Raw genomic sequence first — 27,770 nt, 5'->3', positions numbered from 1 at the left:
ATTTTTCTGGATTTTTTTCTAATTTTGTCTCCCATAGTTGAGGGATACCTATGATGAAAATTACAGGCCTGTCTCATATTTTTAAGTGGGAGAACTTGCACAAATGGTGGCTGACTCAATACTTTTTGCCCCACTACTGTGTGTGTACGTCATATATATATATATATATATATATATATATATATATATACACACACTCTCTAGGCTTTTGTGTTCATCTTTACAAGTGGGTTAAACAAAAAAGAACATTCCAGCACAAAGCAGTACAGTTAGACACTGCACTTTGTGTTATGCATCCATAGGAAAAGTGCTATATGAAGAAAGTTTGATTTGATAGACTGGCAATCCAGATTCTAAAAGCATTGAATTTGTTCCACCTAATTTAAACAGCAGTTGCTTCATTTAAGTAAAGACTCTGGACTTACTTACACAACTGTGTTCCGTGTTACTGTCGGTAACTTTATGCCCTTCATGAAAAACTGAATTATGAATGATAAATTTACCGCAGTGTTAGCTTTTGGACAAAGATGGTGCTCTATTCAGTCATTGGTAAACATGGAGATTTATGGCTTTTGTTCATCACTGGAACAGCAGAAAATCTGTCAGTCTGCATCTCAGTCCTCAGGCAGTGATTTAATGCAGTCCTACTCAGTATGACAGATTGCTTTCAGCTCAGGGTTTGGCAGTCTGTCACTTATGACCTCATTGAGGCCTACGTTATAGCAGAATCCAATGTTATTTGAGCAATATGATCTAAACGAGTCCCAGGCTTCAGATAAAGTAGTCAGAAATTTGTGCCAATGCCAAATAAAATGAAAAAGTTTGAGTAATTTTAATTTTTTCAGCAAACCTGAATAGTCAACCACACTGCAACTCTAAGACAGAGCCAGGAGATGGCAGCAGAATTTACTGTCCCTAGTAAAATTAAATATTTTTAATGTTTACTTTGTCTATTATATTGGGAAACAATCTTTAGTAGCATGTAAATGTGGTTTCTAAAGAAATACTCTGCAAAGAAATAGTAAAACCTAAGGAATTAGCCGAATGTGGTACCCCCCCCCCCCCCTCTTGTGGCAAACAAGTTTCTCTTCTAGAAACACTGAGCGTATTTATACAGGCCCCGCATCTGCGACCACTGCCCAGTGGGTCAGAAGTATTTGGCCCATGTTTCTGCATCTGAGGTTGCCTACACAGGCAGTGGACCAACAATCACAACGGACTGCTATCAGGCCCATATGAAAGCAATATAATCAAACTCAAAACAAACCCTTTACCATTTCTTGGCTGATGCTTCTCCTCTGAGAGTGCATTCAGATAAGGAAAGGCTGCATAAACCCAGCACACACACAAACAAAATACAAACACAGTTGTCTGAAAAATCTGTACAAGTGTGTGATTCCGAAACGGAGAAACTGGTTGAGAAACCAGGAGGCCTCTGCATGCAGAATGTCAATATAAATGGAAGTAAACACATTTTATTTTATCTTTAGAATACACCAGGAAGTAAAAAACAAAAAAAACATTAAACAACACTTTTACAGTACTTGATTAAAGTTTTTAGAAACAGCAATTATGAAAAAAAAAGTGAGTCTAAAACGTGCCAACAATGGCAGCATGTCTGACCGAGCAAACATTTAAAGGCACAAAAAAATTGATAAAACAACAATCCAAGTCTCATGTTTGAAAACAAACAGTAGTTTAGTATTAATCAAAGCTTTTAAAAACTAAAAGTGACTAGTCACATGGATAACAACAAGGCAGCACTGCTTCTGTAGCTTCTGTTGAGCAGTTTCTTTAAGAAATTTACAGTTTATAATCCTTTGGAGACAGGAAGAGGGCTTTGTCAGTGGAAGCCCCTCCTATTTCAGGTCCACTAGAAAGAAGTTTAACTTAATTCCGACTCCTTTGGAGTGAAGTTAGGATTATCAAGGATCAATCTCCATTGGCATGATGGTGAGGATGGCGTCCTCATTGCCACGGCGTACCACTATTCTCAACACGTCGTCTCTCTTGATGGTGGCGCTGACGTCAGTTGCTGTAGAAATTCTCTGGCCGTTGATGGAGATTATGACATCGTGGTCTTTAAGCCCACCACTGGAGGATTAAGGGGGGGGAAAAAGAGATTGTTTGTTGAGATGTACATAAATTACTAGCATATGTTGCCTTAATACCAGTAAACAGTGGATTTCCATCAACTGATGGGGTGCATTTTTCCCCCTGTAAAACTACTTATTAATAGGCGAACAAATAATTGAAATGTTTCAGAATAAAAGCAGAAGTATTCTCCATTTAGTTTGAAGCAGCACAAAGCACAAATGCCCACAGCTTGGAAAAACTTTAGAGCTTTTATTAATGCTTTATTTTTTTCTCAAAACAAAGTTGTAACCCTGTTCAAATAATTACTTAAACCTGAAACCAGGGGTTTTATGAACAACCTGGCAACAATAGTAGCCACAACACTATGTGATCACTTTTTCCTGGAAATGTTTACACTGTTTTAATCTCGTTTAATTCAAAGCTGTTTTCTTTTTTTTTTTTTAAAGGGAAGTTGGGAAACAAATGTGTGAACAAGTCGAGTGTGCGCAGAAGGGACTGATGAGGATGGTGCACAAAGATTTTCTTGCTTGTTTGCGAGTCGTTTTAATCAGTGTTCATGTTGGTGCTGAGCAGAGCAGGAAGGGGCCACTGTCGCACCCGCTCACAGAGCATCTCAGATCTTTTTATTTTCAGTACAGGGAGAAATATCTTTTTTTTTTAACACACTATTAAAAGCATTAAACGCATAAAAGTGACACCCCTAGTTGTTAGTAGCTTGACATGCAGAGCACTGGCGTGCATAATTATGTAGATCGCGCAGGACAATGCTGTAGACGGAGCAGCTGCACCTGAGCCAATATATCCAGTTCAAGAATGGCCGGTCGGATTTACAGAAAAGGCCAATCCCGATATATGGCAAAATAACAACTAACGTCAAAATAACAAATATCGGCCTGATAATCGGTCAACCCCAAGTTCCAACTAATTTACGGTAGACATGTTTTGGGTTCTTGCATTGCTGGAAGAAGTAACATGTTATTGACCAACTGAATGTATTATTAAAGAACCTCTCGAAATGTTATTGTGTCTTTATCTCCATAACTAAATGCATAAGACTAAGATTTGCAGTATGAAACACTAAAACAACCCCACAACATTACACTCCCACCACCATGATTCACTACATGTTTAGTGTTTTTTTTAAATTTTTTTTCATCTAAAAGCTTAATTTACCAAATAAATGCAGCACCACTCCACCCAAACAGTTCAGTTAGGAAGTTTGTTGCTGAATAATCTTCAGCCTGTCCAGTAAGTCAACCAGAAGGTAAACATGTGTATTTTTAGAGCCAACTTAGAGGAAACAAAGATTAAAATCAAACAACTATTTATTTGTATAGTTAGATTTCACTACGTTAAGAAAATTTTACAACAGAAAAAATTACAATTCTGTGCATAGCACACAGATCTAACTAACGAACCTTAATTCACACACAGATGAACACATTTACCAGCAGTGACATCTGTGGCCGACTCTTCTCTTGAAAACAGCCGCTTAATCGCGGCCACAGACCATCACCGCAGCCTCTCCTTCCCGTTATTTCTCCCAAATGCCCCCAGAAGGATAAATAAAGGGTTGTTCACAACATGGTCAAGATTTCCATAAGATGTAAACCCAAACAGCCCAGGAACTTCAAACACACAAAGAACATGCGTAGAAAAGAACATGCAAGATGAAAGGAACCACAGACATGTTGTGCAAAGGGCTGGGTGATTTCAGCGATGAACAAACTCTTGCAGGAGGGAACACTTTAGAGAGGGATGTGTGAGCTGGTGCAGGAAAACCACAGCGCGGCCAGCAACCTCCCAGCATGGGCTCGGAAGGAAACAGCTGACATCAGCGTCTCCTGTTCCCCACCGCTCTGAAACTGTGGCAGTGGCTAATTTAAGTGGGTAGGGATTGTACTAGAAGGGGTTAAGAAAATGGAAATATTCTGTCTAGTGAAATGATATAGGGGGAGCTTTGGGAAAAGTGATTATTTTATTTTATGCAAAATGATCAAATGTTTGTAGTCCTTTTGCTTACACCATTAAATTTCTTCTGAGGTAATAGGAGAAGGGTTCTCTTACTTTGCAGCTGGGGTCTTTGCAATGACCTCCATCACATAAGCTCCAGAAGTGATGTCAGGGAAGTCACGATGTCGAGTCTTTAGCTCTTTAGCCAACCTTTGGGTAAGAAATGGAGGAAAAGAAATTTACTCATGTACTAAAAGTAATATTCCTTATCCTTAAGAAACTTTTTTTTTGCACCATGGGGCACACCGGATTATGAGCTTGCCACGTTAGCATATTAACAATACCTGAACTCCCAAATTTGTTAGTAACATAATAAACAGACTGATACAGCTAAAACAAACGTGCTGTGACTACGATAACTCCCAAACTTGTTAGTAACATAAAAAAAAAAAAAAAAAAAAAAAAAAAAACTGTCCTACACCACTACACGCAAGCACGCTTCTTCCGAATAACTCACAACCTTGTCTGGAACTCAAAAATAAATAACTAAATAAAGCAGACCGATATTTTGACAGAGTGCTGTGTATTTCTCAAAATCACTTCAACATCAGGAAACAAAACCAGGAATGGTCCAGCTCTAAGGCGCTCCGAATTATCAGAATCAGAATCTTTAATCAACATTATGCAGTGCACAACAAAATTGTTTTCAGCAGGTCTTTCTCAATAAATAATTACACAGTCCCACATAGAAATCTAAAAGTACAGCCAGAGGATTGTCAACAGAGTAGTGACAGAGGATTAGTGGGTTATATTAAGTCTGTGTGTGTGTCTATGTGTGTGTGTGTGTGGGGGGGGGGGGGGGGGGGGGTCACCACAATTGTGTGATTGGGGGGATGGAGGGGGTGGATGGACCTCACAGCCCTGGGGAAGAAGCTGTTTCTCAGTCTGTGTATATAAGGTGTATTATAAAGTGCTCTGTCGGGTTTTTGCATGAAACAAATGCTTTTAGGTGTTCCATGTAGTGCAGAAAATAGGGTATCTAATGTGGTATTAATACTTAGCAAAAGACAACAACAAACTTACGCAGGAGTGAGAGTCATCATTCTCACACCAATATACTTCTTCTTAGCATCCTTTCTCCCTGAAAATCAAAGAGATAAGACTGAGGTGTTTAACAGCTTCTCACATTAACTACTTGACAAAACAAATCCAGTTAAGTTGTGTACAACAATAACACAAAGTTATATAAATAACATTGTAAAACAATTTTAGATCTATAGTTTTGCATTTTGGTGTCCTTTAGGGCTGCACGATATGAGGAAAACTTGCGATATGCGATATTAGAGATTAATATTGCGATAACGATATAATTTGCGGTATATAAAAAAATAGAAAAATGCCAAAAACATCATTCCCATTTCATTAGAAACAGTTTAAAATTACACTCCAAATGACCCTCATCGACATAGGTGACAAACATCTAACATAATAGGCCTCCATCTGATTGGTAAACAATGGGAAGGCGTCCATCTGATTGGTCAAAGCATAAGGGGATTTATTTGATTCGTTAAAAGCGTCAAGCTGCCATAAGATTGTTTTAACACATTTTGGGTTTACGATTTATTGCGATATTTGCAGTCTTTTGCGATATGCCTATTGCAGAGCTGGATATTGCGATAACGATAAATTTGCGGTATATTGTGCAGGCCTAGTGTCCTTTGACACCAACTAGGTATGAGTCCAAAGGTTTAAGTGTGAAGTAGGATTTAACTTGACAAATTGACCTTTTATATTAGAAACCAGATTTTCCTTATTTGAGATATTCCAGATATTACAAATATAGTAAGAGATGGTGAGTACTGTGTTGCACAAGATGTAAATGAGTCATCTAGCTAGAAAGACAAAAAACATCCAAAGGTTTCTCAATGTTTGGAAGTAAACTTTGAAGAACATTAAATCAAAGTCAAAGCATAAAACAAAACTTTAAAATTACAAGGTTATATTTGTTTATTTTTGTATCAAAAGCCAAATTACAAATGCTATAGTGTGGATTTTAAGTAAAACACACACCACACACACAAAAAGAGATCGGGTTCAACTTAAACCATTTTTCTTTGATCAGAGCTTTGTTAAACATTAAACATACCACAGAACTATTTTTTTTATAAATCATAAAAAAGCATAAATCATATTAACTGAATTAACTTATTACAAATCTGAAAACAAATCAGTTTTATGTACTTCCTGCTGCACATTAAATGTGTACAGTGTGTTTAAGTAAAAATGAGGTAACCTCAATAGTAAATAAGAAGTAAAACCCTTTTTTAATTGAACATTTGCGCTCCTTTTGCTGTCCATGTTATTTTTCTTTTTTAAGAACGGTCATTACAACTTAATATAATGCAGTGCATGGCAACATTGAGTTGGCCATTTTGTGAACATGATTTAGGTGAGTATAGATACAAATACAAGCTAAAATTTTGTTTGAACCTAAGGATCCACATTCTAGAAAAGAAGTTGTAAGTGTAAAAAAAAAAGATGTCCCTCCAAGTGTTTATACCTCTAGACTGCCTGTCGTACGACTCTGCAAGGAATTGACGAATTTTGTCCGAAGGTATGGCGAAGGAGATGCCAGCCGTTACTTTCAATGTGTTGATCCCAATCACTTCTCCATCCTAGGATATCAAACATCACTGTGTGTGACACATGAAACTGCCAAAACGTCAGCTTAAATCCAACATAAACGACTTACCAGGTTTACCAGAGGCCCTCCAGAGTTACCATACTGTAAAACAAAAGGATAACCAGCTTTTTTTAGCACAGTTTCTTGTAAAGTGATGATAGATAAACATGTTCTTGGACATTTACATTAATGATGGCGTCAGTCTGGATGTAGTCCATGTCAGAGTTGCGAAGGCCCAGTTCCTTGCCCCCACGCTGAGTAGTGCTGACGATTCCTGTGGTAACAGTATTCTGGAGGGAAAACGGACTGCCGATCGCAACCACAAACTCCCCGGGTCTGAGGTCTGAAGAGTGGCCAAGTAACAGGACAGGGAGTTTAGTCTGAACAAAGGCAGAAAAAAGTGAAAGCATAGTTTAATATGATTGTTTTTTAACCCTTCCAGCAGTTTAGTTTATCCCATCCTATTCTAAGATTGAAAGAAACAAACAAAAAAGGAATTTTTAACAAACTCAATAAGAATATCAATTCCCAACAAAGCAAGACATGAAAATGAGAAAAGTTCCACTCATTAAGAAGATCAAAGATCACAGAGGCCAATCATTTTAAAAGGAGTGTATTTTTAAGTGTAGTAAGTTACGTGAAAAAAAAGACAAAATTAATCAATTAAAAAAAATATATATATTTTTCAGAAAATGCACCAGTTAAAGTCCCACTCCAATCATGTTTTCATCTATTTCTGAAAGAAACTGATCTCAAACTGCTTCAATCTAAATTTACAGAGCATTGAGGACACACTTTAACCATTGTGATAAATGTATTTGTAACTATAGATGATTGGCCTGCTGCTAGTAGTCTGCTTATTGGTTTAAATTCCATCCGGGACACTTTGTGCAAGACACTTAACCTTACATTGCCCTTCATTGTAATCACTGTACATCACATTGGACAAAAATGTCACTAAAAGTTATTAAAGATACAAAAACAAAAAATTACAAAAATTGCGAAACGGGTGCTGATAGCACACAAATACCAAAATAAATAACTTTTCTAAATAAAGTCATGTTGAGACTTTATTTAAGGCAGAATTACTCATATGTCCAAGGAAAAGAGCATCAGGAAAAGAGGAACCTATGAGCTGTTCTTCTCATGTGTCCAGTTTTTCTGTATGTAAAAACATAAAGGGTCTTAGAGATAGAGATTTTGAATATTTCCTTAACAAAGGTCACTTTAAAGCTTTAGCTTGTTTTTTTTTTGCAATACATAAAGATGTAAAATCAAAATCATACACATAACTTCCATTATAAGTGACAGATTCCTGTAAACTAAATGAACATGACACAAAAAATGCCTAACCTGCAGAAACACGATTAGTGTGGAGGCCTGCTTTTTTTTTAGGCACCTGGCCCCACAGCAACAGCCTGAATAATGCCCTCCCCTCCTCCATCCTTCCCCCAGACTCCGCTTTTCTTCTCGCACATTGTGCAAAATGACAGTTTAACCAGACGGGGGGAGGAAGAGAAGAAACAAACACAGCTGAAAGAGAGCGTCGGGTTGATGCGTGACTGTGTCCCTGTGGTTACAATAGCTGATGATACTTGTGTCATGGAGACTGTTGCTACCTCCATTTTGGTCAATCTTCGAATGATCGCTGCTTCTTCAAATGGGCAACCTGTTTGCAGCTCTACAGCGAACTCAGGCTGACACATGCCCCCACAAAGTCACACTGCATTCAGAAAAATCATGCATTCACAGCGCAAAAATGCTGAAAGTGGCTGTCGAGCAAACCCAACCTAGGTGAGAATGCAGAAGAAAAAAGAAAACACAAATATTTTCAACAGCCTCCTCACTTACACATCACTCTCTTATTCGCACAAGTCAGCAGTCTGGAAAGACTTGTGGAAAATCATCTTTCCATGTGAATTTGCCTCTTAAGGCTTTCCAAGTGACTCATCCTGCTATTTTAGCAGCAGGTTAGGATGCACTGGCACTTTGCAAGAGCTGCATTTACAGGAAAAAAGGCTGAGTAAACAACATCAAAAACCACAGGAGAAGGTTCTCACACCATAGTTGCATGCACTCTTCTTTGCCATTATGTTGATGCAAGCAGTTGATGCTAATAAATGCTTGGGATTTCAAGAGCGTCAAAAGCACCAGTTTCTAAAAATACCTTTAAAAGAGGCCATAAAAAGCCTGACATGGGCAATATTCCATAGTTGCCCAACCTTGGACCTCCACAGCCATCATTCTGCTTGTTTTTCAGTTCCAACTGCTGCTGGTTACCTGAATCAGGTGTATTCAGTCACTCAATATAAAATCCCCTGATCCAAGTAAACAGCATGCCAGTCCATAATGTCTATAACCAGCTTTTTTGAAAATGGTCTTTCGATTTGTTCGGCTGGAGTGTATGATGCCATAAACTGCCACCTGACATTGATAATGCAAAAATGTCTTTATTTTCTAAGTTATGAAATAAGCTTTTTAATGCTTTTATTCTTTTTTTTTTCAACCAGCGCCATGGTAGGCTACTAGTTACCTTAACTCCCTCCATGTTGGTAAACTTACTTCTCTTTATGGATTTGTTTTACTATTCTTCTTTAGTTGATCTGTTTTTGACAGACAAGGATGTTTTCTTTTTTTTTTTGCTGCTACTTTTTGGACTGTTTGCCAACTGCTTCCACAGACGCCGTCTGTGGTTGCCTTCTTTACACAATCAACTGTTGTCCCTTGTCAACAACGAAATGCTGTCAGAGAAGCAATCGGAGTTCACAAAAGGGCTGAAGTCCTTCAGAGTTTGCAGACTCGTAAAAATATATTTTCACAAGTGTATTCTTGTATCTTCCCTCTTATACAGGGTGAGCTACTGGGGGGGGTGGATGCATTGACAGGAACAGGAAGAAGTTAACAAACTGGTGTGGAGATTTGGTTCTGTTCAGGGATGTTCCACTAGAGTCTGTGACTGCGATGGGTGAGAGGAGGAGGTTACAGAAACTGGAATCCATCATGGACAATCCCTCTTCATCATCTTCTGCATAAGACTATAGCACCAGGGAGATCCTTTAGTCAGAAACTTTAACATCTCGATGCAGGAAGGAGCAGTTTCACTGATCTTTCTGTCAGCTAATAATATGCAAGTGTGCGTTTTGGGCTTATGTGTACTCGTATCGCTATGAAAGTTTCTACGGCCATTTTCTGACTCTACAAACAAAACACGTGACCATTGAATGCGGGTTGAAAGTTAGACCAGGTTGAACTTTGACCAATCAGGGACTCTAGATTTGTAGAGACGTTTTAATGCGTCCTTTGAAATTCCCGGAAGGGCCAAATGTTTGAAAATTGATCATTACCGAGAAATTAATAATTGCAGTTTGTGCTTAGCCAGAATTATATGACACCAAGTCTTTCATTTATCGGAATAGAGCTGTAAAAGAAAAAGCCTGGAGCAAGATTTACGAGATTTGCACCACTTCAACATTTCGCATCAGCCCCTCCAACAGGTGGCGGACTAGTGTGAACACCTTGGGCTTAACGCGCATTCAAGAATGCATCGCATGCCTGGTGTTAATGTAGCATTAGAATCTACAATGCCTTATAGGCATTAGACAGAATTTCTGTAGCTTTTTTTGTGTTTTCAATAGAGCTATGTGGGATGAACAAATTTTCTTCTATTCAACTTTCCTTGGAATTTAGAAAACAGGAAGAACCATTGCATCAGATCTAGATAGGGAGCCTTGACTTCAATTCATTTCAATTTTATTTACATAGCCCAATATTACAACAACATTCGTCTCAATGGGTTTCATAACTGCGCTTGAATGAGTGACGAAAACCTGCTAAAAAAATTAGGCTTTTTGTAGCTTGTTTTATTTTTTAATGTGGCCTTCTATGCACATCAATAGTTTTAACTCCACAGACAAAAGGGGCGATGATACTGATAGTTGACAGGCTTTAGAAATATATGGAGCGTGATAATTTCATAGTGCTACAGCCTCTGATGTCTGGCGCCTAATTTAAAAGCCGATAACATTAACTGCTTTTTTACGAGTGGAGTAGATGCAAACTAACCTTATTTGAGATGGACTGAAACCCCCCCCCCCACACACACACACACCTGGCACTGTTTAAATTCCAAGACCACTACAAATACAAAAAAAAAAAAAAATTCAACTGTAGTTAGTTCAGTTGAATCATAGCTCTCAGATGCGTCTGTAATGTATAGAACTTTTAGTGTTAAAGGTCTGATGTTGTGTCTCTGATGGCTACAGATAAAAAAAAATAAATAAAAAAAAACAGGGCAGGATGGAGCTTGCTCGCATCAGCGGCAAAACATAAAGCTGGGAGATCAACAGATCAGAGGTGGCAGGAAGAGAGCTTGTATGCATCGCCCACGTTTTATGGGACTCACTTATGAATGAATGCGAGCCTGCAGAAGCATGTTTGACGTAATTATGAAAAAGACTACTGTACAGGTGAAAGTTAAGAGTGCAGCAGCTCAGATGTCTCAGTTAATCAAAGCCAGAATCAACACTTTAAAGTAGGTCATTGCTTTAGAGAGCGCTTCCTTGATTTGTGGAGGTCTAATATCCTTACTGACACAAGTCAGAAAAACCACTATGGGTTCCATGTGTTGGTGAGAGATTTAGGTCGTAAGAGCAAACATACGTCTTTGAGCTTTTTACTACAGCCCAGGAACGCTCAAGGGTGTCTTTTTTACAGTTAGACTATAGGACTGTTGTAGTGGCATTGATGTAAAGGGAAGTTTTACACAACAGACATATTTGTTTAAAATTGTTTTTTTTTAATTTAACAACCTTATTCTGTATGAAAAGTCTACTTTAGAGTCTTTGGAGTGTTCGCTGAGAAAGGTTTCACACTCAATGACTAACAGTGGGTGTTAATGAGTGAGGGTGAGTAGGTTTGAGTCCTGACATCACCAAACTAAAGTTTAGATTTGGTCATAAATATAGTACGTTGAGGCTTATGGACATGTTATGCATGTAGTATTGTCATGGGAGGTTTAATCATTTACCTTGTTTATCGTCCATGAAATTAAAAATCTACAGGAAATGTAATTAAAAATGAGAAACAGAATTTGACCTTGCATTATACCCCAAATTATTATATAGTTACTGCATTACAGGTACTGACTACCAACTACTTTTTTTTGTGGAAGTACAGCTCAATGCGATCTTTATATATTTCTGTTTAAAGCAACAATTCTTGTTGCTGCAAAAATAAAAAATAAATAAGCACTTAGTTGGTTGAATGATAAACTTTTTCTTTGGAGTTCAATTAATTATGTTTTTGGTCCTAAAATTATGACAAAAAACAAACCTATTGGGGTAAAACATTTTCCCTTTAATGGAAACCTTGCACTTAAATACAGACTTAAAAAACTGGCATATATTATGAAAATTACGATTAAAACTGCATTCTGAGTGTTTCTTTATTCAAATTGAGGTGAATCAGGAGAGACCGATACAAAATGCCGTTTGAAAAAGCTTGTAGCTGTTATGTACAAATCGACGGATTACAAGATCCCTGCTCCCCTCCATTCTGATGTATCCACTTGCAGACAAATAGATCCGTGTACGTCTATGTTTTCCTCGTCTGAGCTGCCATCTGAATAAAACTGTATGGTTGGATGGCTCCAATATTGCTCATTGTTTTTGTTGCACGGGTAATGTTAACTTAAGGGTTATGGGGGGTGTAAACTAGCGGGAGAGAGTGCAAACAGATGGATGATGGGAAATGAGAGCAGGGTTAATCCGCGCTAACAGCCACAAGTCAGAGACGAATTTCTATTGAACTCCCGCCGCTCTGCAATAGATCTAAAGATTATTGGCGTGAGACTTTAAGCATAATACTTTTTTAAGATCTGAATAAGTACAACTGTATCATCAAATAAGCATGTGAAAAAAGAAACCAACATTTCTTGTGATCCATTTGCTGGAATTTGTTTGACTCAATACCACAAGCACAATACCAAAGTAAGAAAGAAAACATTTGGAGAGTAAACAAACTGAAACATATGTTTTAAGAAAGCAATTTCTACTTTTTAGGTCACATCACCAACTGACAAAACAAAACTGTTTCGAGTCGACAGGCAAGGAAGGCAGTCCAGGAAAAGCCAGAAAGCAGGCCAACCCAAATCGTGTCAAATCTCAGAAGGGAAATGGAGTGCGAGAAAGTGCGTGTCAGTTTTTCAAAGGGTTTATCACATCCAACTGCATGGGAACCATTTTGCTTTGAGCAATAAGGGAGAACACACTGGTCAGAATGGGAGGAGGATGTGGTTCAGTTCTCCCCTGACTCTAATGACTAACATACAACACTTTTTCCACTGGCAATGTGGCGTCCATGCAACATGCACACATTCAGATTAAAATAACTTCTACTTTTTAGTAATTAAACAGTAAAGGTTAATGAAATTGGTGATGCAATATGCCAAAAACGATTTGCATAATGGTTTGATCCTCTTTAATTCTTAAACTTCAATGCTTGATGCCGTCTTAACAACCTCAAATTACAAATTGGAAGGATCAACTAATCCAGGCCTGGCAAACCCAGGTCCTTAAAAGCCACAATCCTCCTTGACCATCCTTCTGCTGATTGGCTGACTCAAGTGATTCCCCATCCTGATTGACTGAACACACCTGGTTTAGGTGGTCAGCATCAAGCAGTCCAGGGAGAACTGGAAACCAGGCAGGGTTGAGGCTCTCGAGGACCAGCCCTGATTTAATCGGACAGTCACTAGAGCATGGAAAGGGTTGTTTGTCTTCTTTAGTTTGATTTGATTGCTTGAACTAAACCATTTCCAAATCCAAACATATGTGGCAATACTGTTGTTGAGTTGAGGAATTAACAGTCACCTGTCAAATCAAAAAAGCCCCCCCCACTGTGCACCTTAAATGTAGAATACAATATATGGCTCCTAAAAATATAATAACAGCAAATTTGCTAAGAACAACAACATTTTGCCACAATACTAAGAGAAAAATATTTTTGAAACCCAGTTGCAAGTTTTCCTTTTTTTTCCCCCAAAAAGAGACCATTAACCCTAGTGGTAACTTGTTGAATTGAATCTGCTTCTTGCTTTTCAAATGAGCTTCAAACCGCAAACTAAAGGGTTACTGCTCATTGATAAGACTTCATATTGGTGAGGGTCATCCAACATGTGAAAAAAAAAGTCTTTTATGTCAGCCGTTTTTCTCATCTGAGTGAGTCCTTCCAAGTTAATGTGCACAAATCCAACTGCAAAATAAAAGAGGAATCCAGAAGCTGAGGCCAAATCTTCTCGTTTGTCAGTGAATGCAAACACTCATTAAGCTTTGATCAAGTTGCCTGCTGTTTCTTTGTCTGTTATGACGTACATTTCTTCACCCCCGACTCTGGAGAAACAAGCGGGTTTAGCCGTTTCTCTTCCGTCACTCTGCCTTCCCTCGCTCTCTGTAGCTCCAGCTGCTGAGGACAGACTAATGTATTCCCCAGAGCTGAGAGGTAGACCACAGCTCCGGGAACAATCTGAGACTTGCTACCTATAAAATACTTTTTCATGCAAAATAATGGAATAAAAATGAGAGAAAAGCAAACATTTCCAGACAGCATAAAGGTTCCCGTTTCTCGTTAGACCATTGAAGAATTTTTATTTGTAATTTTGGAATCTTGGTGTAGAAACCCATTAGCATATTTACTAAATTATTCGTTATAAAAGTTAAAGTAAAAGGAAAAATGAGAGACATTTGTTCATGTGTAGTTTAAAAAGATCCAGTTTGGGCTTTTGCGCTGTCTTAAGCAAAGGCAAAGCAAATCCTCATTTGTAAAAATCCTCATTTTAATTGTAAAACACTGTTTGAAACGTTTAAGTAAAAGAAATCAAGAAAAGATTTGAAATGCTTACAGGCAGTCCAACATAAGGCAAACAGATTTAATGGAAAGAAAAGTGAATATAATCTTTCTCTACCTAAAGATTTTCTTCAATGGTCGACCATTGCAGGAGAATAAAATCTTGTGTTATTTTTCTCTGCTATTAAAAGGTCTAAACGGTCAGTCTCCATTATTATTTTTTTATATAACTGTCATGCTTGTTTCAGTGACCATGTTGTGTAAAACACGTGGATTTCCAACATTATCAGCTTTATTTTTATTCTTCTTGTGTTTGTATCTTATTGTTGCAGTTCCTCACATTTGCTTCTGTTTTTATGGTAATCAATTTGTTCCTTCTACTTTATAAATGCCCCAAAACAATGAAGCCTGCTCCCTAGGAGTCATTCCTCTCCACCATCACCTTATGCTTCTCCATTTTTGGATGCCATTGTTCTGCAATCTGTTGATTCCTTCGTTTTAAACTACAGCTTTATCAAACCTATTGACAGATTTTAGGATCTTTGAGAAACACAAATGTGCTGACAATATTGCTTAAGTCAAATTTACTCTATAGCTGGATGCACCAGTTGATGGTGAGGGTTGGTTATTTTTTTAATTTTTCTGCATATGAACACATGAGATAATCTATGAAAAACACAGAGGATCAATAAAATTCAACAAATGTTTTGCATACCAGTGGTTTCAGTTAAAGGGCCTTCATCTGCCTTTTCTTTAGTCTTTCAGAGTAAACTATATCCATACAGTATATATGATAATATATGGCTTCTAGCTTTCTAAAGAACCATTTTTTATTACAGACGAGTTATTTTTGCATCTCGTTTTTGTAGCCGGAAGTTATATGCCTCAATCTCTGAGGCACCGGCTTTTGCTCCTTGTGGATGCCGCCCATTTCATGACGACAACGTAGAGGTGGCTTCGGCAGTGCGTCTGTGTTTCATATACGAAAACATCAGAACTTTTGCAAAAATGGATTTGCATATTGTGAATATTGTTTTTTTTTGTGCCAACCACCAAAAAGTGTGCATGTGTGTGTTAGCCTGTGGGCGGTGCTGGCAGTGCAGACTCTTCCTGGGGGGGGGGGGGGGGGGGGGGGCTGTTCCCCACTTTGTGACATCACAATGTGAGAACCTGCTTGTTTTTGTGGGTTGGGAGGGGATGGTGCTCAGAACGCAGGTTTTTTTAGAGGAATATTTAGAAATGCGTGAACAGAGCAAAATACCTCTTTCGGGTTTTGTTTCATGAAAAATGGACATTATAATACATTTAAAAGCTAAAAAAAATGTTTTTCATAATTTAGGCCCTTTAAAATAATGTAAAAAATGTGAATTTAAAAAAAATATACATTTTTGATCACTTTTAGTTGATGTTTACATGGGAAAAAAGTACCACATTTAGGTATTGAATCTACACAACAAAGATCTGTGGTACTATTAGGCCTGATTTATCCTTTACAAAACTCTGATGCATGCATGTTGATGGTGGCATTAGTATTGATTCACTGTTACGTTTGCCCCAATCTGCTGTGAAATGTTAACTGATGGTACAGTACGTGCACACTCAACAACGTGGATCCCACTTGGAAATGAATTGCTGCCATCTGGCAGTCGTTAAATACTGCAAACATATGTCATACTTATGACTGTCACAATATATCTATATACCTCTGTGATATTATTTATGCTGCTTTTGATCCTCTAAAAAGAAGGACTACTAGACTGAGGTGTATTAGTAAAAATACTAAGTATCAGGTGTTTTAGCTAATTGTACATCTTTTTTGGATGGACATTGTTTGCTTTTTTTTTTACACAATGTTCTATATTGTCTGTCATGTTTGCTCAGAGCCTTCAAAAATAATTTTCTTTATTTATTCTAATTTTAACTCTTTAAAGGTTAGGATTTGGGCTTAACTTCTGTGAACACAACTTTCTTAATTATATGTACTCATAGGAAAACAAGTTTCTTTTTGTTAGGTTCCAAATATCTGAGCTCTAAAAGAGGAGAGGACAAAAAGAGCAAAACTGATTAAAAAAACTTGGATCCAACTTGTTTGCTAAATAAGACACTTCAGCGCAGCTTTTTTAAGTTACAGACCCCAACAAATGCTCTTAGACTCATAAAAAAATAAAAGGAAAATGTAAAAAATTCATGGCTATTGCTTTTCAGGTTCTACAATGAAACTCTTGGAAAAAGCTTTTACCCTTTTAATCTAAATGACAACTTCACTTGCTCTACTGCCCTGTAATAATAACTCTCTCATCCTTTAATTTCTCATCTATTAACTCTCACTTGTTCCAAATATCACACACGCTTCATTTCTGCCCCACTTGTGTCTAGACCGTTTGCTCTTTCCATAATGACCACGGGTCTTCTGTGGCCTCTTCGGTCACGTCTCTGCCCGGATGACCAACTTGTGCTTCACAAAAAGAACTTTAAAAAAAAAACAAAAAAAAAAACTTTATTATAGGGTGACACTGCAAGTTAGAAGTTTATACAGACTTCATCGGAATCATTCGTGTATATCTTTCCAACTCATTTCAAATGGAAGTTAAAAGATCTGCCACAGTTTAGACTGCAGAGTAAGCGGCACAAACAAACCGGAAAGACTGGAATGAGGAGCAGCGTGTCCTCACCAGACGGAATAAGGTTTATCATGGAATGAACAAACACAAAGATTCTGTCACTGGTCTTTGCTCAAACAGTGCATTAAACAGTGAGCCCAACAAAACCTCAATGGTTCCTCGTTTTATGTCCTGAAGGTCATCAATGCACCTCGTGTCATCTTTTCTGCTCACTTAATGAACACTGGCTCCCTGCCACAAATTCTTTCACATGGCTGGCTATGATTAACATGCAATGTGGATCCCTCTTGTCTAGCAGACGGGAAAGCAAACACACAAGGGGAAGTGTGGAGAAATAAATGTGACAAACAGATGTCATGTGAAGCAAATGTTTTCCTTCAAATACAAACACTTACCTGACATCTTTGGGAGATTTTTTAGGATTTCAGTTGTTTGTGTGGATTTTTGTTTGATTAGACCAAATCACTTCTTCCTGTTGACCAGGTGCATTTCTGCCACCCATATGGTTTCGCCTGAATTTGGGCCTCATATTTCTTGGGTTCTGGGAGAGCTGGCTGGGTTTCAAACATCTTTATTGCTTGTTGTGCCCAATGTGATCACTTAAGTAACCGTTTTATGAGTCTGTTGTTCAAATTACATATAAACTCACTGATAAAAAGCCACATTTGTTAAGTATTTATTGTTTTACCTTGAAGTCAAAGTAAGGAATACCTTAAAAAAGCCTCAAAATACTTCCACTTAAAGGCAACTTTTGGAAGTGTTTCATCTTAAAAAGTCTTTTTTTTTTAAGTACAAACAAAAAATTTTAAACCCAAACAGAGCCTGTTTTTTTCTTCTTTTATTATTGGACTTTATAAAACCAGATATTTTTGGGCAGAATTTAAATCTGTTGAAGCAGGGCTCGACATAGCCATTTGTCCGCTGGCCCGGTCCTGTTTTTCGAGCAGTGCGGACCACAAGACTTTATTTTTCACTTGTCCGCTCGGGCCACTAAAATATCTAACGGATAATATATTTTTCACCTTTTTCAATAAAGTATATTTTGCGAAAACGTGTAGATTTACCTCGTCTTCATAATTTACTTTTTCTGCTAGTCCTGTGTTCAGACTTCAAGGGTTTCTATGGGAAACCTTTGATCACTTCTCCTTCTCTCCCGCCTGCGCGCGCGCGGCTTTCACTGCCGAGGACCACGCGGCACGCGCTCACTACTTTTTTTTTCAAACTTTATTGAATGTAACAATTCAATACAAAACAATGTTAAACTTGTTCCAACAACGAAGGAACAAGCCAGTGGGTTATTATTACATTTGATTATAAATCCGACACCGTCACTGAAGAGAGACTGAAGCATGTCAGAGATGTGGAAGACATGGCAGGAATAGAAAGGAATATGTTGGATGGAGTAGTGGGTATAATTAGTAGTATGGACAGCAAGATATTTAATGAATGCATTGAAGATGAAACTGTATGCACTAAGCTTTAAGCTGAAAAACAAAGAATCAAAGGCAACTCCAAATACCTGAATCTCAGACTCAAATGCAGTATAATGTTAAACTACTTAATTTTGTTTTTCTTTACAACACTGTAAGCAGTAAGTATTTCTAGTTAGCTGAATGATCTCAGTTAGACCTGCACGATATGAGGAATAACTCGCGATATGAGATATCAGAGATTAAAATTGCGATAACGATATAATTTACGGTACATAAACAAATAGCAAAATAACCAAATAACCATTCCCATTTCATTGCAACAGTTTAAAAATTGTACTCCAAATGACCCACGTTGACATAGGTGACAAACATTTAACATAATAGGGCTCCATCTGATTGGTCAACAATCTGAAGGCGTCCATCCGATTGGTCAAATGCATTAAGGGATTTATTTGATTCGTTAAATGGTTCAAGCTGCCATTAGATTGTTTTAACACAGTTAAGGTTTATGATTAATTGCGATATTTGCCGTCTTTTGCGATATGCATATTGCAGAGCTGGATTTTGCGATAACGATAAATTTGCGGTATATTGTGCAGGCCTAATCTCAGTCATTTATTTTTATTTAGTTTTTCAATTATTTAATTTAATTAAGTAACTAAAGTAACTAAAAAGTAAATGTAACTTTGCAACAGTAACAAAAAGCAGAACGTCAAGGCAGTCAGAGCAGAAAAGTTAATAAAACTTCTTAACTATTGATTACGAATAAATGTGAAATAGCAGTGATTAGAAGCAGCATGAAAACTTCTGAACTAGTGTTACTTACTACACTGCAGTGGTCTCTTCAAAACATCTGAAACAGACTAGAGCAGATTTAAGTTTGATATTCTCTATTTTTAGTCATTGAATAGTGTATAAATAAGTGCTAGATGTCACCAGAATGCACCAAGTTGCACCATATTAAAATTTTCCGGGGGGACATGCCCCCGGACCCCCCTAAAGTTGCAAGCACCTGCGGAGCGGCGGGTCCCGCTGTGCGCAGTGTCGGGCCAGTAACTTTCAGGCAGGGCCAGTAACTTTCAAAAACTACTGGCCCTGTGGGCCAGTGCAAATTTCTGGGCTATGTCAACCCCTGTGAAGTTCTTTATTGATTACTTATCCATTTCCACACCTGGTTCCAGACTTGGTACTTAATTCTAGGTCCCAAAAGAAAAAGTGAAATTAAGAAAAAAACAATCAGGCTGGTTGATTTGTTTTTATCAACTTATTTTCCATAATTTCACTCAAACCGCAAAGTCTCAATTTTGGAGTACCTCAAAAAACAACTTGGACTGGTGTACAAAAGGAACAATTTCCCATGAACACCATGTTAAAAATTCAGGTTTTATACCTAAGAGAATTGTGTCATTTTTTAACTGCTTTTTATAGCTCGGGGAGGGGGTGTCATATTTGATTTATAGGAACTTATATTTGGAAATTGTTTGGGGGATGTCTTTGATTGGCAGGAGGATGGACTCAGTTCAGCTTTACAACTATTATGGAAAACTGGTGAGTTTTGCAGCGTAATAGACAATAAAACAGAAAAAACACACTTTTGAAAAATGCTAGAAATAACAGCAAAACCAAAACCAAAGGAAAAACAAAGGGATGTGCCCAGGAAGCTAAACTACTACCATTAACTTGTAGTGGCTCATTTAGAGGTTTTACCAAAGTTTCATAATATTCGCATGAATTATTGTGATGCATGTGTGTGAATTGACTGACCGGTGCGTCAATCTTGATGAGAGCAATGTCCGCCTTCTCGTCCACATCTTTGATTTTGGCGTCATAGGAAGCACCATTCTTCAGCTCCACTTTCACTCTGTGTTTATTGGCCACAACATGAGCATTGGTCACAATCTGGCCGTCCTCTGACACAACGAAACCAGAACCACTGGCCACAGCCACCTCCCGCTTGGAGTAAGTCATCCTGTGGAAGAAACAGAGGCGGGCGGGTAACAAGAGGGGGGAAAAATGTTTTCGGCCGTCTTTCAACAATTTTCCTACACCTAAAAAAATAACCAGTGCATGGTGGAAGTGACGTTGGTACTAAATCTAAAGCATGACAGTGTTTGTGTATAGTAAAAAAATAATAAATTATTTTAAAGGTCAGCCAAAGAAGAGGTAGAAGAATTCTACCCAGAGAGTTATTGTTGAAGTTTCACTGTGATCATCTCTTGGTCTATTTTCAAAGCGTTCCAAGAGGTCTAATTATGATTAAGCAGTTTTAAGCAAAAGAAATAAAAACATAAATCTGTGTTGTTTTCTAGGACATAGTTTCTGCAGAGCTGCAGTAGCTCATTAGAATTTCGCCTTGTGAGCGGGACTGTTGGCACGAAGCAATAACGCACCACTTCCCCTCCCGTTGGCTGAGATCTCAGAGCAGGAAGCTTGTGGGCCGCCCAGCGTATTTTCTACGTCACAAATAACCTTTTTCTAGTCTGCTCCTGAGTCCTGAAATACTCAGAAATGCTATTTTAAGCTTAATTTTCTTTATATGTCCTTCATCATTAGAAAAATACCACAAAAACATGTAAAAAACAACAACAACACAATCGGTGGGGGTCTTTAACAATTTCTTTTCAATTAATTATGACAGTTCAGAAATCGAGGTGGTACCAAATCAAGGGAAATAGAATATAAAAAGAAGTTCAAATACTTGATGCTGTTTATTGAGAAGAACATGACTTGTACATACTTGCGGAAAAGTTCAATGTGAACAACCGACGGAGCGATCTTCTCCACCACATCTGCGATGAAGTTGTACTTGTGCCTTGGACTGTCTGGATTGTCCTGAGCTGGAAGGAAACCATAAACAAGCATGCACGTGAGACTTTATATTTTAAAAAAAAAAGGAATGCACCAAAACACTGGATGCTGTAAGAGCTATGTGGGAACAGAAAAGTGGAAAATCAAAAGACTTTTTATTCATATTATTATAGCACAAGTAGAAAAAGGAAAAGATGATAGTCCATCTGCAGCTTAGACTGTCTCAATAACCGCCGGCATGTGTGCCTGTTTGCAGACGCTGCCCATAAACGCGTGACATTGACCCTATGGTTAAAGCTACAGTGAAGTCCTGACACATCGACTTATTTATGGTCAAGAATAGCAGAAATCCACGCAGACAAATAGTATAAAGACCGCAGAAAGACCTGAATCACCAGCCAGCACTGGGGCAATGTGGAAATGTTTACTCCACCAACTGCTAATTAAGTCCAACTACGATGAAAGTCTAGCAAAGCTAGGAATCAAGACTTTCCTTTAAGCCTTTCATCTTTTCATTCTTGCTTTGATTCCTGCACCCCTTGGCAAAGCAAGAATCACATCCAGTCATTACTTTAGAAGACAGACTTAACAGAACAGAGGGGAACTCTGAGGCAGCGGGATGTCAGTCAAGAGTTAAGGAATGAGAGGTAGACGTTTAACTCGAGGTGCAGTTAAGTTAATAAGAGCGTGAAATGGTAACCATCTTTCCATGGGGTTCACAGCAAAATTATAGGTTACGAAAAACTAGTAACAACAGCTGAAGTGTGTGCGGAAGAGTTCTGCAGTTCTAAGGACTTTTTTTCTTTGCATTCTGTCCTTTCTTAAAGTCACAGTCAGGACTAAATTGTCAAAACGTCATCAGTACTTTTTAAAAAATATAATTATCCTTAATGAAACCTTCAAACCCAGAGAATTGAATTTGTGTGTTAGCGTCTAAAATCCATGTTGCACCCAGGTTTCAATTTCCTCTCACTTCCTAACGTTACCTTCTCACACACATGCTTGAATGTACCAACACCTGCATACTAAATGACCTGCTGCAACAATAGAAAACCAAGTCGAGTTGATCTGTTGGGACTAGAAAAGAATAAAGATGAACCAAAGCCATTGTTTCCTCATTCTTACTGTGACATAAATAGTTTCACATCCCAGTTCTGGACTTAAACTAACTTTAAAACCTGATTTGTCTGTTTCACTCTTAAAATGTGCATAGCAAAAGCAAATATATGCATTAAAAGTGTTTATTTTCCAGACTACTAAATTACTGGTATGGAGACCTTTAATTAAATGGGCTGCCATGAAATTCCTCAACTATTTGTGTAAAGTGCTTACAACTAAACCAAAAGAGGAGGTAAAACATATAGTTCAGACAATACGGCATCTTTTTTTAAAAGCTAATTATGCAAGTGACTCCACAGCTGAGCTGTCAAACCTTCAGCTCCATAAACCTCCAGTGAGTGACACCCTTTGTGCTTTAAATGGAAGAAGCTTCACTTCCAGGTTGCCTGCAAAATGTCTGTTTAGCAGCTAATAAATCCACCTTGTAAATGTAACAGAACTGTAAAGAGGTTTTTGGAGGACTTGGTAGAAGAAAAGACCTTAAATTGGACAAACAAATTGAAAACTTCCACTGTGATTGCTTGGATCAAAAACAACTACCACTAGAAAGTAAACTACAATTGTGGCAAGTCCTAAGAACACAAATCAAAAGCAAGCATTCAATGATAATCACAGCCTGTAGAGGCTTTGAGGCAAATTTGTCAACTTGAGTTAAAGGAAGACGCATAAATAAAATTTGATTTAACAGATATTTCTGGATTATTGCGAAAGACTGACAACTGTGATAAATCCCTAAAAAGACACTGAACCTTTTTTTTTTTTTTTTTTTTTTTTTTTTTTAACACGTCTATGTAAATAATAGTGTATTCTCTCCATTCAAAGCCTGCGTGAGCATTTCCTTCTCCCTTCAAGTGTTTGAATCAAATTAAGTCTTGTGTGGTGGAATTTTTACACAAGACTGACCAAATCCAGTGGAGATTTTCCCCATGTGGAAAACATATGGATGCATTTAGTGAGTTCTAATAAAAGAAGCCAATAAAGTTAAGCGTTTGTTAACAGCTATCAGGTGTCTTAAGAATTAAGTTCAAGTATAAAATGTGAAAAGACGTTTTTAAGTAAATATTTCAACAATTCCAAGGAAAACATTTTATTATACCCAAACCTTAAGCTGTCCTCACCACAGTTTTGGGGATTCTTTGATGCATTAGTAGCTGCAAACTAAAATAGTATCTTTTTAGTTAAAAACATCCTGGCTGGAGAGAAAAAAAAGTGGAATAAGCTGTGAAGAGAATCTAAAAACGCTTGAGTAGGTGTCTGAATTTGTTGATTTGACAACATAATTAAAGATCTTAATATTTGTCAGGGCAAACATTTGATACACAAACACAACCAAACAAATCTTGAGCAAAAAAAGCTAAAACCACATTCAGAACTGAATTTGACCATTATTCATAAATGTGCTTAAATGTGAATATGGAATAAAAGTGCAACCGACATTTCGATTTAGACTTTTCAGTCCATAATATAGCTCCAAAACATCACCATGATTTCCTGATTTACTTTGAAGATGCTCACATGCCGTCTCATTGATGGCATTTTTAATCAACCCTTTATGATTTTTTTTAACCCCTTGACATCTGAATTTATTTAGTGATGAAAATATAGTCACTTATGTTTTTGCTTTGAAACAGGTGCTAAATTAAGGTAAGGGTGAAGCAGAAGTGGTTCGATGCATATTTGCATCGAACCCAAGCAACCAAACGCCTGCTTTATTTAACCAGAAGAGCTTTCCAGATTGCATACAACTCCAAAACGAACTAAAACAAAAGCAGATTTTCAACCTCTCCTTCAGACAGATCTTACTGTACACCTTTCCAGAGATTGCATATGACATAGGAAGATGAGAAGAAGACATGATACCCATTGAGAAAGTTGCTACTTGTCAAAAAAGTGAACCAAAGTAGATTTTGACTGTCTGATTGAGGCTTTCTTGGTTTTTCAAACTTTTTTTTTTAAATAGTTTTATCTGTTAAGGCAGGTTTCAACCCAAAACAAACTAGTCGAGCACCTTCAGCCACCCTTTTTGACAACAAGCAAATTATTCTGTTTTGATGACCTGTCCAAGTATTTTCTTGTACACCTTTTCCAAGATATTCTGAATAAATGTAAATGAACAGACAGATGGAGTTGTGGAAAAAGAGTGAAACTAGGTTTTTACATTAAAAAAGGTATCCATAGATGGGGCTGCCTACAGAATCATAAAAGGAAGGTTTTGTATAACAGAAGCAGAAGGAATTTGAGGCATTGAAGACAGGAAGGAAAACAAATGAAGGAAACAGACAGAAACAGGAGGAGAGGCAGACTGAGGAGAAGAAAAAGCCCCAAAAAAAACGATGCTTTAATATTCAAAGTGGCTCAGACAAGTGGAAGAATGTGCTCATTCAGCAGATTTCCAAAGCTGTAGTCAGAGTGCATTCTGCAACATCAACCAGCACTGACTAAAAGTGCAGCTCAAGCTCTCCACATGCAGCATCAGAAAAAAGAAAAACCTGCCCGGATTTTTGGTTGCTTTAAAGTTTCAGGAGACGTGGCATCAAACGCACACGCAGCTCTGTGATCAATTCTGAGCCATAATGGAGTCTAAATGCATCACACATGTGCAGGACTCCTGAAAAGTGGGTCACTTTTAAACAAATAAACCCAAAAATCACATTGATGTGTCCTACTTTCTCTTGCCAAAGTGAGCTGATTAATTTACATTTCTAATGTGCAGAAATGAAATGAGATCATGCAACTGCCCTTGCATGTTTTCCTAAAGTGGGGCCAGGTGGCGGGGCAGTTCAGTGTCCTCAGAGGAGGCCGGCTTTCCTTCTGCAAGAGTTGCTTTAAGAAAGCAGATGGTGCTGCAAACAGCAGCTTTTAAAGTTCACCTTTTGAAATGCATCTGGGTTTTTTTTAAAATGCAGCTTAGGAAAGTTTCCCCTGGAAAATCAGTAGCACTCGCCACAGTCTGCTTCAGGCATGTGCCTGGGAACTACTTAACCGTCCAAGTTGCTAACATGACAGACAAACAAATGTGATGATAAAGTCTGCGCCCACACGTCCTCCAATATACGTGTGGAGCTTTCCCGAAAAACCAAGCAGCCAGTTTTTTTCTCCTGTCCGCTTTAAACCCTCTCTGACTTGTGGCTTTGAATGTGTGCCAGGAATTCCTTCATTTGACTGCAGAGTGTGATTTATGAGTGACAGGAGAAACACTGAGATGGACAGAGATGAGAAGAGAGAAAAAAAGAAGGGAGGGAAAGCAGATAATAGAAGGACATACAGCAAATGTTCAAGCCTCGAGCAGGGGCTGAGCTACGTGGGGCAAGGGGGGGACAGTTGCCCCCCCAGCAAAAAGGTTTGAGTCAATGTTAGTATCATCATTGACAAAGGTAAAGAAATACATACAAAGAATACAAGCGTCTTCAAGCATTATAGCTTTTGTAGATCCGCCACTGGCCCTAAAGTAAAGCTGTAGAAAAGTTTGTGAAGTGGCAGGTGTTTACGTTTTCCATCAAATGTACACTTTTTTTTACCACCTAAAGCCAGAAAATGATTCAGATTTCATAGATTATGATGGAGGATTTGCACAGAATCTGCAGCTGAATTCTATCAGTGAATCCAGGTCCTTAAGTCAATCATAGCTTCTTAAATTGTCTTGGAGATTCATTTTTATTCAGCTGAGAAACTCAACACTGGTATGGAGACCATGCGGAATCCAAGCATGTGACTGGTGTGAATGCATGCAAGAGTAAATCCCAAGCTCAAGCTTTACCATCACAGAGGAAGTCATTAACTAGAAAGTGAAAAAAAAAAATGGAGGAGATTTGTGAGGCAGGAACAAGAGGGAGGTCAGCTTGAATGTGGCTCTTGTTGTCCAAGACACATGCTGATTGTTTGCCGAAGATGCGTCATCTGCGAGCATCATCCGAAATCAGGATAGAAGTTTAAGCTTGGGGGGTTTCTTCTCTCTCTGGCACTCACCTTTCCCGCAGGCTCCCCGCTGAATAAACAGAACAGGTGGCTGCTGCAGCTTCTGCGCGCGCCGGCTCACCCTCTTCAGCTCGCAGATGTTCCTGTAGGACACCCCGTCGCTGCCGCACACCGGCTCGGGGGATTTACACACACAAATCCCGCTCTTGCTTCTCCTTCTCACCGTGGCGGTGTGTTGGACCCCTCCGGAGACAGAGCACTCCAGCCCCTCCTCGCACACCGGGTCACCGAGCTTCCCGCCGTTGCTGCACGCCTCCCCCTCCGCGGACGCGCACACCGGGCAGCAGTGGCAGACGTCCAGGGTCTGTCCCGCCGGGCAGTCCGCGGGCAGGCGCGGGCACAGCGCCTTGTCGCACCGCGCGGGACACCCCACTACATAACGGCCCGAGTTTTGCGCATCCGCCGGAGTCCAAACCGTTACAATTACGCACAAGAAAAGTGAACGCAGCATGATCCACGCAAGTTGAAAAAAAGTTTAAAAACGTCTTTAAAGGGACGCAGAGTTAGTGCAGGAGAAATGTCAGTGCGAAAGTCATTTCAATTCAGCTGGAGAGGCATTTAACCGAACCACTGCGCAGCCAATTACGCGCCTTGACGTTTCTACTGGCGCCGTATCACACAGGCAACTCACCCTCCGCGCACAGGCTTGGTGATTGGTGCGTTTACGTGACGCTGGAAACGGAAGCGCTAAAGCCTGGGAGATGGGGAATAAAAACGGGAGGAGATGGTTGAAACACAAGTTTGTAAAATTCATGAGAAATCACACAGAACTCAGTTCCTGTGAGGAAATCCTTGTTGTTACAGAGAGAAGGCCAGAATAATGGTCTGTTTGGATGCTCCTGAATGCTTACTCAATCTTTATAGAGTCAATTTAATTACTTAAAAACTAAAATATAGAGAAAGAAAACCTCATTAAGCAATTAGAAGGCCACATGCTTTAAATGCTTCACTTTCTTCAGCTCCACACACCCTGCAGGCCTGTTTCCTCTGACTTTATTTGTTTCCTTCCTTTACTGCTCCCTCCTGAATTACTTTGCTCCTGGCATCAACATCAGCTAATTGGAAAGGGTGGGAAAAGTTGAAGAATTTATTTTGATTTTCTGAGTACCTCGCAAATATTTGCTGGAGTTGATTAAAAAAGAAACAATTTAGTCTTCATTTGTGATTGAATGCTCTATTTGTGTTTTTGCTGAAGGAGACATTTCCTCCTGAAGTACAGTGAACAACAGAGCTCTGTTG

At 38.6% G+C, this 27,770-nt stretch overlaps 1 protein-coding gene across 2 annotated transcripts; it reads right to left on the bottom strand.

Moving 5' to 3' along the window:
* Window positions 1-808: 808 nt before the first annotated feature.
* LOC105355810 (serine protease HTRA1A) lies at window positions 809-27,132 on the bottom strand. 2 transcript variants are annotated; one of them, XM_023963542.1, is made up of 9 exons: window positions 26,523-27,128; window positions 21,367-21,466; window positions 20,394-20,598; window positions 6,919-7,113; window positions 6,803-6,835; window positions 6,611-6,725; window positions 5,134-5,191; window positions 4,165-4,260; window positions 809-2,094 (listed from the first exon to the last, which is right to left on the bottom strand). In XM_023963542.1, exons 1-9 carry the CDS (start codon window positions 26,980-26,982, stop codon window positions 1,926-1,928), a joined length of 1,431 nt encoding a protein of 476 aa, XP_023819310.1. In that variant the 5' UTR covers window positions 26,983-27,128; the 3' UTR covers window positions 809-1,925. The 2 variants fall into 2 exon arrangements, with proteins under 2 accessions (XP_023819310.1, XP_023819311.1); XM_023963543.1 differs by lacking the exon at window positions 809-2,094 and adding an exon at window positions 3,405-3,999 and having other exon boundaries at window positions 26,523-27,132.
* Window positions 27,133-27,770: the final 638 nt, after the last annotated feature.

This window comes from Oryzias latipes, chromosome 15 (genome assembly GCF_002234675.1).
Source record: "Oryzias latipes chromosome 15, ASM223467v1".
Lineage (NCBI taxonomy): Eukaryota > Metazoa > Chordata > Actinopteri > Beloniformes > Adrianichthyidae > Oryzias > Oryzias latipes.
This window is presented reverse-complemented; position numbering and strand designations above follow the sequence as displayed.